General features: G+C 45.7%; 1 protein-coding gene across 1 annotated transcript; it reads left to right on the top strand.

Moving 5' to 3' along the window:
• Positions 1-393: 393 nt before the first annotated feature.
• Positions 394-11952, top strand: TRNAU1AP (tRNA selenocysteine 1 associated protein 1). Its single transcript, XM_009876535.1, has 8 exons — positions 394-485; positions 1264-1363; positions 3755-3807; positions 4379-4510; positions 7742-7861; positions 9265-9427; positions 9967-10000; positions 11816-11952. The coding sequence occupies exons 1-8, from the start codon at positions 400-402 to the stop codon at positions 11950-11952; spliced, it is 825 nt and encodes a 274-aa protein (XP_009874837.1). The 5' UTR covers positions 394-399.
• Positions 11953-13098: the final 1146 nt, after the last annotated feature.

Here is a 13098-nt window from a genome sequence, read left to right as displayed (position 1 = left end):
CCTGGGCCGTGCCCGCGTCGCGCCGGCGCTGGCCCCACCGCCGTTTGCGTACAAAGGAGCCTCCCCCGTCTCCTTATCCCCTGCTCCCCGTGGTGAACGCTCAGTTTGTCGCTGTATGTTTCTGAGTGGCTTTTGTCCTTCTGTGAAAGCTCCCTGTTCTCTGAAATTCATGCTGTCTCTTGGGTTCCACTTTGCAGACTGTTGAGCCTGGTTCATGCATGCCTGCTGGTTTTGAGTGGCATCGACCCTCTTAAATGAGTCTTCTTTTTGAAGTGTAAGGGTAAAATACTTCTCAATAATGTTTTAACTGCTTAGGGTGACATTGACACATATATTCTCCTGTTTGTAAATGCCCTGCTCTGACTTCTTTTTTTCTTGCTTTTGTAGCTGGAGCCGTATATGGATGAAAACTTTGTTTCGAGAGCCTTTGCCACCATGGGAGAGCTTGTACTGAGTGTAAAAATCATTCGAAACAGGTTGACAGGGTAACTCTTCATCCTTGTTCTCAGTTTGCTCTACCGGTGCGTTTGGATTGAGCTGTTTGCCCTCTGCGTGGCGCCGCTGTGGTCGTGTCCGTATCGGAGAGATTTTTCCCCTTGAGCTTCTCTCGCCATTGATGCCAGCAATACAGGAGTATCGATGGTAGCAATGGAGCGGAGAATTGCTGCCTCGTCAGCCTCCCCATCGACAAACCGAGGTTTCGCCCTCATCCCGCAGTGCTTCCGCACGCGTCCCGAGCGGCACACGTACACCTGTACGATCCCTCTGGGAATTACACGTCCTGGGCCAAAGGCTTTGAGGACTAGTCTGGGTGAATCGTTGCACTAGTGGTGCTGGCAGAGGTGGGAAGTCTGACTTAGAGCAACGTGAGAACCTCTGGAGTTCATTTGGAATGAAAAGAGTGACTGTAGGGAGAGCAAAGTAGGTGTGGGTTCTTGTAAACATTGTCGTTTCTGTTGTTCAGACTTGAGTGGGAAAATTTATACCCAGTGAAGGTAGAAAGTAAACTAATTGTGAGCAAACCTGTTTTCTCTGTGCTTATGTTGACGTGACTTATTGGTAAGTAGGGGCTATCACTTTACTTGAGATCCAAGATTGCTTTGCTAGTTTCTTTTTAGTAGTTAATGTTTATGCTTTGAAAATATTCTAAGTATTGCTTCTATAGTAAATTTCCTACCAGCTTGTCTAAAATTACAATATGCCTTCTCAAATGTGTTTTAAATTTGAAATCTTTCTCTCTCCTCTCCTGTGTCGTATGTTCAGAATTCCAGCAGGCTATTGCTTTGTAGAATTTGCAGATCTAGCTACTGCAGAGAAATGTTTACACAAAATCAATGGAAAACCGCTTCCTGGTGCTACACCGGTAAGTAAATTAAATCAGCCAGTTGAGAACCAAAACTGAGATGGAGTAGGTAGTGTAGAATCTGTATTTGGAATGTTTACGGACAAATCCAATAGCAAACCGGGATTCTGCTTTTCTTTAGAGTTAAAGTAATCAGCGTAAAACTATAAATATTCTTGCTTAGAAAACTAGTGAAAAAAACCACTAATTTCTGTATGAATGCCTGGATATAATCCACATACAGAAATGTGGTGGCATGTTTTTTTATTTCTGAGCCTTTCTGCTATTAGCAAAGCTGGATTAATGAGAAACCAGGGAAGAATAAGAAAAAAATCGATTAAATATAGTACCGCAGTCCTTCTGTCTCTCTCTATTTGTAATTCCATACTAATTTGTTGCAGTGTGTCTGTTGTTCTCTGTGTCCAAGATCACGCTGAGTTTTGACTAACTTTGATTTGGAAGAGAAACGGGACTTTTAATCCTTGCGCTATTCTTAGCCCTTAGCAAGCAAAAGTTATTCCGACCAGTTTGCAGTGGAGTAAGAGCCTGACCGTTGTATAACTGCAGGACGTAACGAATGGCTCAGGTACATGAAAAGTGGAGGGTTAGGAAGAAGAGGAAGAGTCACAGAGGCTAATTTTAGGATGTTGACTTGACCGTGGAGTAGTTTAAAACGGGCCGGCTGACACAGCTGCCGGCTGTACCCGCAGAAGCTGGCTGAAGTAGTAGGATGACTGGTTCATAAAGCAGCTCTCGAATCACATTTTTAATTACAGTGTGACATAATGAGGTAAATGGATGCGTATTTGAGTGTCGTTAGTACCCCGAGTTGGAAACCGGAGAGGTCAGGTTGACCAAACGTCACCCTGCCTGCAGCGGTGGTGGCCCCCGTTAAAAGGGGGAGATGTGAAGCCTGGAGGTATCTGTTTAATATGCAAATCAGAGCCCTTGATTAGGGAAAGCTAATCCTCCTTGATGCGTTCCCTAGGCACTAGAGAGAGAGAAAGAGAGCAGCTCTTGCAAGGAGTAACGTGGTAACTGAAGTTTAGGTTCGGGAATACCTGGCTTTAGTTTAGTTTAGTTCAGAGGCCGGCCCTGTGCCGAGGGGTGATTTACATAACCCGCGGAGAGAATTACAGATGTCAGACAGATCAGAATCAGTGCACTCAGCAGGCAACTGCCCAGCTCATCTCTTACATTCAGATACTTTCTTGTTTGCAGAAAACTGAGTGTGGCTCGCTCTTTTATTTTATTTTTTAAATACTGAGTCGACCAAAGGAGTAGCAGAGAGCTGTGGTGCCATTGCCCTCCCCGTTTTAACGAATTAGTGTGCCCGGTTCCTGTGTGAGTGGAAGTGCTCTTGGGTTTCTTGCTGATTTTAAACCCAAAACGCTGCAGTGGAGAGTGAGATCCAAAAAAACAAGATGGAAGTGCTTCAAAGTGGAACCTAAGTTTTCTGTTAGCTTGTAAACGGTCCATGGACGGAGTTGTGTGCTGCTGTGCACCAGTAAATGCAAACATGCGAGGAACATGGTTATAGCCTAGAGTTAAGCCTTTGCTCTATTTCCTGAGAATTATTTACGCTGTCTTTGAGGAAAGAAAACACATCGCACAAGGTACAGCAGCACGCTGGGCTCCCCGCCGCACTGAAGGAATGGTTACGGACTCACAGTAGGTTTGATTTCTTTGGCCAGATTCCCCTCGAATTCTTGCAGAGGGACAGTTTTGAAGCCCCTCAAGTTGGCGAGGGCATCCAGCTGAGGTTTTACGGTGCTGACGCGAGTAGCGGCACCAGCGTTCTTGGAAAGGAGCGCAACCCTGCACGGGTGCAAAGTTTAGGGAGGCCTCCAGTGGCCAAAGACAGTGTCAAAAGGAAAATTTAATTGTGGATCTTCCCAAATGAACGCATCATCCAGAGCGAAACATTTAGCCGTCCTTCCAGACTCCAGGAGCGATGCCATTTTCCAGTGTGGCAGGTTCCGCTTGGCCAGTATTCGTGCAAATCGCAAATGTCCAGTGGTCTGTGCTGTCGATTGATTTTAAGACGTTAAAGTTAGGAATAACTTTTTATTTGTTTTTCGTGCCTCTGTTTTCCTGGCTTCCTTAAAGGCACAAACATTTGGCGCTAGGTAAGGTTCACCTGCCCTTCCCCAGCTTTAGAATCTGTTGAAATAAAGATAGGCCCAGCCTAAAGATATAGGCCCTGGTTCTGTGCAGATTTTCAGTTATTACGGCTGTACTGACGTCCAGTAAAAATGTCCCTGATACCTTCTCTGGCTGACCTGAGGGCACTGAACATCTGTCAGCACTAAGAAAGTCGTATAAAATCAACTTACTGTATTTTTTTTTCCTAATTGTTTGGTTTCGCGTGTGAATATTTGAATGTATGGATTCATTTCTGCCTCGTTTCAGGCAAAGCGATTTAAATTGAATTATGCAACGTATGGAAAACAGCCTGATAACAGGTAAATGGTCAATATTTAAATATTGGTTTTGCCTGCTTAATGTCTCGTTATCGATTGCCTTGCAAAGGGTATTCAAAACACGTAAACCCACAAGTTCATCGTGACTTAGGGCCACCTGGCAGTTTTATGCTTTGCCTTTTGTGAGCCACACCAGATACGTCAGGAGCGTCTTTTTAAGGTGTTTAACCTTTGTAGCATCCAAGTATCTAATTGCTATAATATATTTAAGATCTGTGTATTGGAAATAGCAGATCTGTAAGAGACGTCGGTGTTGTTTTGCCGTGTTAGAAATCCAGAGAAATCCTGTGAGAAGAAAGCAATGAGTTTATCTTTCAGTCAAAAGTAGTATTGAGTAGATTGGTTGTGCTGCTTGAATTAACTTGAAAAAGCAGTGTCAATAAAAATTTTAGTCACCTAAGTGTCAGCTGGTGGCACTTTAAAGTATCCATTAAATGCCTTTTAATATCACTTTTCTCTGAAGCCAAATGCTTAGGTGAAATGTTAGCTGTCACTCAGCGTGCCTCTTCTTTTATATGATTGTGCTTAAGAATTTTTCTTTTGGTTTCTTTAGTCCAGAATATTCACTTTTTGTGGGAGACCTGACTCCTGATGTGGATGATGGCATGTTGTATGAATTTTTTGTAAAAGTTTATCCATCGTGTAGAGGTGGAAAAGTTGTTTTGGACCAGGCAGGAGTATCCAAGTAAGTTGTCTTTTATTCATTCTTTTCTTTCCTGTTGCTGCGTGTGAAGCGAAAGATGTAATGCAGCAAGGGAAAAAGAATAGTTCTATCAGCTTAGATTTTAGTAATAAAATACAATGTTCTTGGACATTAATCCTACAGCCTGCTTGGGTTTTGTAGTCACCACAGCGTACTGTCACTCCTCTGTCGGGGCGATGCCTGTTGTGTGTTGACAGTACGTTATTGCATTTCTGAAAATGCTGAAAAATGTTTCAGTAATCTTGACAGACTGTTTTCCTGGACTCTCAGATGGACTTGTGCTCTTGGAGTCTTTAGACTAGTGAGCGTATAACCCTGTGAATGCTTTGCAGGTTTTTGTTTCAAACAGGGTAGGGCAGACAAAGCTGTGAATCACTGTCAGGTACACAGTAGCCGCCTTGTTTGTCTTTACTGAAAATGTCTTGCCAAAAGCAGGTGTCAAAAAAGTCGAATTTCTTGACGTTACCAAAACATTTCCTAAATTGCAGCAAATGAAACTGTATTTTTCCAAAAGAGGGACCGGTTGGCGAGCATCCTTGTTTCCAAACCGGAGCGTGGCTTCAATGAGACACAATATTCTGAGATCGTATCTATGAGAATGTTGTGACAAGACTCAGTGTGTGGCTCTAGATCTCCCCTCTTCCTCACGTAAGGTTTCTCAGCCTTACACGTGTTGGTCTGAGGGGATCTCTGGAGATCCGTGATCCAGTTTCCCACTCTGACCAGGACTGCTGCCAACCCTAGATCAGGTCAGTCATGAATCGCGTAGCCTGGAAAACTCTCAGGATGGAGATAATCCAACCTGTCTGGGCAGCCCGTTCCAGAGCTGTGCTACCTCCCTGGCAATTAATTCTTCACGTGTATCCTGAACCTCTTGCAGAGCTGCTTGGGCTCCCCCAGGCTGCTCAGTACTCGTGCCCTTACTGCCACCTTGCCCGAGACCGGTGCTGCTGGGGTGGGCTCTGGGTGCCTCCTCCTTGGAGCTGTTCTTTTGCTGCAACGGCTTCAGTCAGCTGTGCTACCTCCCTGGCAATTAATTCTTCACGTGTATCCTGAACCTCTTGCAGAGCTGCTTGGGCTCTCCCAGGCTGCTCAGTACTCGTGCCCTTACTGCCACCTTGCCCGAGACCGGTGCTGCTGGGGTGGGCTCTGGGTGCCTCCTCCTTGGAGCTGTAAACCCAGGAGTTCTTTTGCTGCAACAGCTTCAGTCTCTGCCTACGAAATAGGTGATGCAGGTTGGGAGCTGTTTGTAAGTACAGACCTCAGGGAAAAGGCATCTGGGGTGGCTCGGGAAGTGAGGAAGGAGCAGGGATTTAAAGCCCTAGTCCTGGGAAGAGCAGGGCTATCACCCCCAGCAGTGCTGGAGTGGTGCTGCCAGGGGTTTCACTGTGACTTGTGCAGTTACTCAAAGCTGAGGCAACTGCAAGTGTTAGTGGGACGCGAGAGATGGACTCGGGGCTTGTGGACGTGCCCAGTGAAGCCCTGGCCCTTCCAGCTGGGACTGGTAGATCTGGAAGGCCTCACCCCAGGCAAGAGAGGAGCTTGGAGGCTGATGCCATAGAGCTGTGCCTGCTGCTGTGCTTTCCCCTAGGGGTACAGGCTGGAGGGGCTTCTCCTGACTGCAGGGACAGGACAGAGTATCTGCCAGGGAGGTCCCGGCCACAAAAAAAGATGATTTATTGATGGGTTTTCTTCTGGTTTAGCCATTGGTGAGAAAAAATTGTTTAGGAGAGTCTCCCTTGCTGCACCCAACATCTGTTCCTATACACTTTGTGCAACTTTTATCTGCCTGTCTCTCTTTTGGAGCTGCCAGTATTTGTGGCTTCACTTGCACACCCTGGTCCCATCTGACAGGCTGGAGGAGTCTTTGTAGCAGCTCTAGAATCCTACACACTTCTCTCTGCAAACACCTAGAATGACTTAAAAATTGACTTGCGCCTGTTGAATTTGCCACGGTCTTTTCATAGAGGGCTGGTTAAACAGAACGAGTACTCACGTAGAGTTTTACTCTTGCTTAATTAGCCAGTTTGTTTATAGATAAGCCCGAGTGTTGCTGCGAGGAGTACACACACATACCTGTGTGTATGTACAGTCGCACTTGGACTTGTGTGTCTAGCTTGCTCTACAAGATATTGCATTTTATGGGGCACAAACTCCTCCGTAGTAGCTTCCCGTGTCAACGGAGTACAAGTACGAGGTGATGCCACTTTCAAAATAGCGTGTTACTCAGCGTTTCCACAGAATTGATAACACGCTGTGAATTTACACCCTTGGTTACGGCTCGTTCTTTTCCCCAGGTAGACAAGCCCTTTCCCTCCCAAACTCCTTCCTTCACCTTGATGGATTCCTCCTCTCCTCCCACACTTAAGTCTTTGATCTTTCTGCTGCGTGAGCCAGCCCAGCCCGTCTTGGGATCCTGGCGCTGCCCTCTTGGATGCTGTTGCATCGCTTCTGACTCACTTGCGGCGTCAGGATCTCACGCAAGCGACCTCTGGAATTCGAAGGGAATTAATATTTTGGGGCCGGCTGAGGATCGCTGCAGAGCCGAGAGCTGCTGGCTGGGTGCTGGCCCCGGTCAGGTTGTGCTGTCGGAGCAAGTTTTCAGCGACTCGACGTTCAGAGCTCGTTTTCAGGTCCGCAGTTGGGAATGCCAATGAGGCTGGGCCGGTGTCAGGACTGACAGAAAGCCTATCTGAGTATTTTGCCGTGGAAAAAAGGACTAGATTGGAAAGCGTATTGGTCAATCCTGCAGAAAAACAATGTTTTCCTTCGCGGCGGGGCAGTTTTAGATCCAAACAGTGCCTGCGTCCTGTCAGTCCATCCTGTGCTGACTTGCAACTGTTTAGATGATCTGTATCCTCCCAGTATAGATCTGAGGCTTTGCTACTGTCTCTTCATGCATTTCGACACATCTTGTGTCAGCTCATTTCCAATTCCTCCAAATCCACTGGCACAAGAATTAACTTTCCTTTTGTCAAGGCCTCGAAAGTATCCGACAAAGCTTGGACCTGTGGTTCCAAGCATTTTGCAAAAGCCACTGGAAGGTGGAATCATTTAATCTTAAAAGCAGGGACAGCCCTGGCCAAGGTGTTTTATTTGCTGAGTTTTTCAAAACCGATTTTGTCTTCACTGTAAATATTTTTGGGAAAAAAAAAAAAAGCAGCGTATCTTTTTGGATTTTGTTCTGTACGAGTTATTTCTGTATCTCTGCAGAGGTTACGGGTTCGTGAAATTCACGGATGAGCTGGAACAGAAAAGAGCACTGACAGAGTGTCAAGGAGCTGTGGGGTTGGGCTCTAAACCTGTACGCTTGAGTGTGGCTATTCCAAAAGCGTGAGTATAAGAGCAGCCAGACGCCTGCATAAGAGCACCGTGGTGTGAAGTCACGTGCATTTTTTTAAATCTCTTTTAGTGGTTTGGGGACGTTTCCTGGCTGTTCCCATCACAAACGGAAGGAATACCCAAGAATAAAGCAGCTAGAGAATGAGAATGCACAGGAATTTAAAAAAAAATGATAACATTAGATCAAGATTTAAGCATTTTATGCTGTTTTTAATTGTCTACCTGATTAAATACACACACATGGACACACACGGTGTTTAAATATGATTATTTTTTAAGTATATGTTCCTTTGCCTTAAATCGAAATAGTCTAAAGCTGCTTATTGATTTCTGGATAGCAAAACTCAATTACCTTGCTAATTCTATTATAATGTCTACTAAATATACGTCTTTTGGGGCAGGGATTAACTTTTTTTTCTGTGTTTGTTCAGAACCTGATACAATGAGATCCTGGTCTGACTTGGGGCTCGTAGCACTAGGGTAATACGAATAATAGTAATTGCTCCCTATTTGAATAATATTTAGTTTTTCAGTGACCTGGGGGGGAATAAGGAGGAGAAAAGCAGAAAAAGGTGTGTCGTGGTGAGAAGATTGACGTTTCCCTCTTCCTACTTCTCACTGATTTCATCACTAGACATAGCTTTATCTGTGACATATTTCTATTTTCAAACCATACTTGCCATCTCATTACTTCGAATCTTGATCAGCTGGGATTCCCAGTTCCTTGGGAGTGTGAATTTTAGCAAGTTTGCAGGTTATTTAAGTTTATTTTTTTCAATTACTTGTAGTCTTTTTTTACTTTGTGAGCTCTTCCAGTTCTGTGCATTGAAGAACCCAAGTTGAGGTGAGAACCCCTCACCCAGTTGAGGGGGAATGGGGACAACCAGTCGTTGCTTAGATTTCTGCATGGTAGTGGCCAGAGAGGGTTCTGTCTGTTCTTACTAAAAAAACCCCAGTTCTTTTGTGAGGCTTTAAGTCTTTAACTCTTCACTTAAAGCAAGACTCAGTACCTTGCCTCGGGAAGCCGCAGAGTACTTAACTTCGTCCTGTTTATCAGAAGAAAAAAGGGACCTGAGGATCTAAATTATGGTTCAGGATTATTCTAAAGTGAGGCTCGTCGTCCTGAACTCTTCCCTTCCCAAAGCCAGGAAGAACCCGTAAAGAACGAAGGCAAAGTTTAGTAACGAAGATGAATATGAATACAGGAAAGGGCATTAAATTTAAACCACTTCTTTCTTTTGCTTCAGTAAATAATGAACCTATTTTAAAGACTGGAATTTGCATGTTAGACGAGGCATTGTCTATGCACCATATTGTACCTTGAGCTATCTCACTGCTTTTTTCTGTCGCTCAACACTACTTGCAACTTAATTCCCGCTTTATTTTTCTTTAAGTAACCGCATGAAGCCAATGGAGTACAACCAGATGTACAACTATAACTATAACCAGTATTACCAACAGTATCACAACTACTACGCCCAGTGGGGCTACGACCAGAACACGGGCAGCTACAGCTACAGCTACCCCCAGTACGGCTACACGCAGAGCACCATGCAGGTAGGACAGCGCGACGTATTCGCTCCTGAGCGAGCTCTCGGCACAGAAACGCGACATCGCTTGCGAGACGGCGATGGGCACGTTTTGTCTTCGAGCTCACGTGGCTATTTGCTGAGGAAGCAGAGCGTTTTGGCACACCTCGGTGCGTGCTGTTGCTTTGTGCGGGGGATATTGCGGGGACTGAGATCTGGAGGGCAGAAAGAGGTGTCTTAAAGCGATTTTTGTAGAGGGAGGGTTCTCTCGGTACAGGCAGCGCTAAAGCTGCCTCCTGAGATCCTTCTTGCAGAGGATAGAATAGATGGGGACAGTCGTCCAGCTTCGCTGCAGTAATTTCAAGAACTCCTCGCTCCATTTGAAGTTTAGGGTGGGATCTGCCCCGTGGAGTGCGCTGGGAGGGGAACATGGGACTTACATGTGAAGAATTTTGTTGTAAGCGCTCAGGTAGAAAAGTCAGCGTACAACAGCAGTAATTAGCAGGTGATGTTCATGAAAGAAAAGACAAATATCTGCCATCCTAAGGGTTTTGTTTTGCCTTGCAGACATATGAAGAAGTTGGGGAGGATGCCTTGGAAGGTATGTTTCTCAGATTTTATATTGAAGTTGTCTGCTTGTTCTGCACTGGTTACAGATAGTCAATCTGGCCCTTCGTTTCAGTGTGTAATTTCCTTTTATCTCTGAGTAGATCTGAGGTCCAGGAAAATTTGTGCCTCACTATCGTGTAGCGCAAGTGCGTCCTTATTTTACAGTTGCGTAGAGATAGCCTAGAGATTTTGATCTTCCACAGTGCTCAAACTTTTATCCTTTGTTTAGTGTTTTTTTCTGGTGTGCTACAAAAACAGTGTAGATATTCTGTTTCTCTGCAAAATCTTGGAATTTAGATCCCAGAATACTTCGCTGTGCTTTTAGTTTAAAACAGAAATACTACCAGTTAGCACACTGATAAAATATTTGCTCTGGCAGTCTTGGCTTGAAATGGGTCACTAAACCACATTGGGCTTTTAGATACACCTACGAGCGGTTTTAATTTACTGATGCAAGAAAAAAGTCATTTCATACTAGCAGTTCCAAATTCCTGCCTTGAGTGGAGTAGGCATTGTGTAGTGTGTCTTATTGTTTATTAAAAAGAAGGAAAAAGCACGTGCTAACAGTAGAAAGCGGCTGGATCTTTCACATGATCCACAGGTATCAGTAATGTTGTCAGTGAGAAAGCCCCGAGTGGCTTTTAAACGTGGTACAGAAGAGCTTTCTCTGAAACCAGCGCTGTAGTTAGAGTGTCTCTGGAGTGTCTTTTTCTCTTAATACGTTGAAACATGTAGGAAACCGAAATAATATATTTCCAGGCTCTCATTTAATTCTGCTCTCCTGCGACGCGTGGGGATGTGCTGTAGCTAAAACCGAGCGTGTCCACAAGCGCCCCCGACGCGTTTTTCCATCCAGTGAGCCGGTTGCTTTGCGCTCTGAGAGGCGCTAATGAACCTCAGTGATGGCGCTGCGCCGATAACCTGATCGTGGGCATCGCTGCCGGAGCTTTGGTTGAGCCGATTCTTGTGAAACGCGACGTGTGCGTCGGCGGCAGCTGGATTGCTGTCGGGTGCTTTACCTGCTTCAAAGCAGGGCACACATTCCTACATAATTCACTCGGTGTCGCTGGCACCGTGAAATGCTTCAAGATGTTTGGCGCGTTGGCAGGACGCTGGTTTTTACTTCCTAACGTGACAACCGGCTGAACATGAGCCAGCAGTGTGCCCAGGTGGCCAAGAAGGCCAACAGCATCCTGGCCTGTATCAGAAATGGTGTGACCAGCAGGAGGAGGGAGGTGATCGTGCCCCTGTACTCGGCACTCGTGAGACCTCACCTCGAGTACTGTGTCCAGTTTTGGTCACCACAGTACAAGAAGGACATCGAGGTGCTGGAGCGGGTGCAGAGAAGGGCAACAAGGCTTGTGAGAGGTCTGGAGAACATGCCCTATGAAGAGCGGCTGAGGGAACTGAGTTTGTTTAGTCTGGAGAAGAGGAGGCTGAGGGGAGACCTTATTGCCCTCTACAACTACCTAAAAGGAGGCTGGAGTGAGGCTGGTGCTGGTCTCTTCTCTCTAATTACTAATGACAGGACAAGGGGAAATGGCCTCAAGTTGCGTCAGGGTAAGTTTAGATTGGATATTGGGAGGAAGTTCTTTACTGAGCGAGTGGTGAGGCACTGGAACAGGCTGCCCAGGGGGGGGGGGGAGGCCCCAACCCCGGAGGGGTTTTAAAAAAATGGAGATCTGGCACTTGAGGCTGTGGTGTAGTGGTTGGGTGTGCTGGGATGAAGGTTGGACTAGATGATCTTCAGAGGTCCCTTCCAACCCCGAACATTCTGTGATGTCTTTGTCCGTCTTCCCTCCTTTAGATCCAACGCCTCAGTTAGACGTCCACGAAGCAAATAAACAGTTTATGGAACAGAGCGAAGAGCTCTACGATGCCTTGATGGACTGTCACTGGCAGCCTTTGGACAGTGTCTCGTCAGAGATCCCGGCCGTGTTATAGCCTCGTCGCTGAGGCGCTGTGTCTGTGTGTGAGAAACCTGCCAGCGCGCTCCGGACTGCTCATGCTGCACCCAGCTCCTGCGGCAGCGAGGGGTGGCCCTCGCTCCACGCGGGTCTTTTACTCGAAGTGTGGGAGGACCGCGGCCTTCCCCGTACGGAACGAGTCTCGTAGGAGCATCATGGTAACTTTTATTCACAGTGGAAGTTTAGAACTGCGACAGTTTTATTCCTTTTGTCTTGAAACGGACTCTTAATACTTACGGGGAATTGTAATTTATAAACTTCCAACAAGATGGCGCAGGGGAAAGACACTACTCCGACGTACAATAAAAAAGTTGGTCTTTTAAGTAAAATTACCCTTTGCATTTTGGTTCCTGCCCATCTTTTGGTTTTGCTGCCCATTTAACTGTCTTCAGTCATTCGAGCCAACCCTTGTGAATGTGTTATTTTAAAAAAGTCCGTGTTGGATAGCGCTAAAACGTCTCAAAAGCTTTCCAGTGACTGGGTGAGGTTGCTGTAACTTGAGCGCGGGGAAGAACCGTGTAGGTGAAGGCGTGTGTTCTGTTTATCTGAAGTTTATTGCTCGGTGTTCGTAAGCAATCTTACCTGAAGAGCATTTTGGGGAGTAAAGACAGAAAGGAGCGCTATAAAACTGCTGCAGACAGATGCCTTCTGCCTGGTGATCGCTCACACGTTTGGCTCCTTTCTCCACCTGTGTGCGAGGAAATAATTCCTCATCAGTTGAGCCATTTAGAACACTTTGGTTAAATGTTATTTTGTGTATCATGCCTTTTTTTTTTCGTTGTGGACCCACCTTAAGGTGTTAAGATTTCATAGCGTCTTCCACTGTCGTGTCAGAGTAAATACGGTGAAACTGAAGATCTTGCGGTGATGAAAAAAAACGGGTCAAAGCAATCAAGTCGATATATTGTGCAACAAATTGTTGCTAACCTGAGAAGCAGTTTTCTACTGGATGTTATATGAGCTGGATGGACAAGCAATATATTTAAGCTAACATTATGTCGCATTAGAGGTGAAAGCGAAAATGATAGCACTTCTGTACGTGTTACAAGCCCTTTTCAGGCTTTTGTGCCTTAAACTCTTTGAGAAATAGGAACAGATAAACTACCTGTAATAAATGTCTACC

Source organism: Apaloderma vittatum, unplaced genomic scaffold (assembly GCF_000703405.1).
Source record: "Apaloderma vittatum isolate BGI_N311 unplaced genomic scaffold, ASM70340v1 scaffold37539, whole genome shotgun sequence".
Taxonomy (NCBI): domain Eukaryota; kingdom Metazoa; phylum Chordata; class Aves; order Trogoniformes; family Trogonidae; genus Apaloderma; species Apaloderma vittatum.
This window is presented reverse-complemented; position numbering and strand designations above follow the sequence as displayed.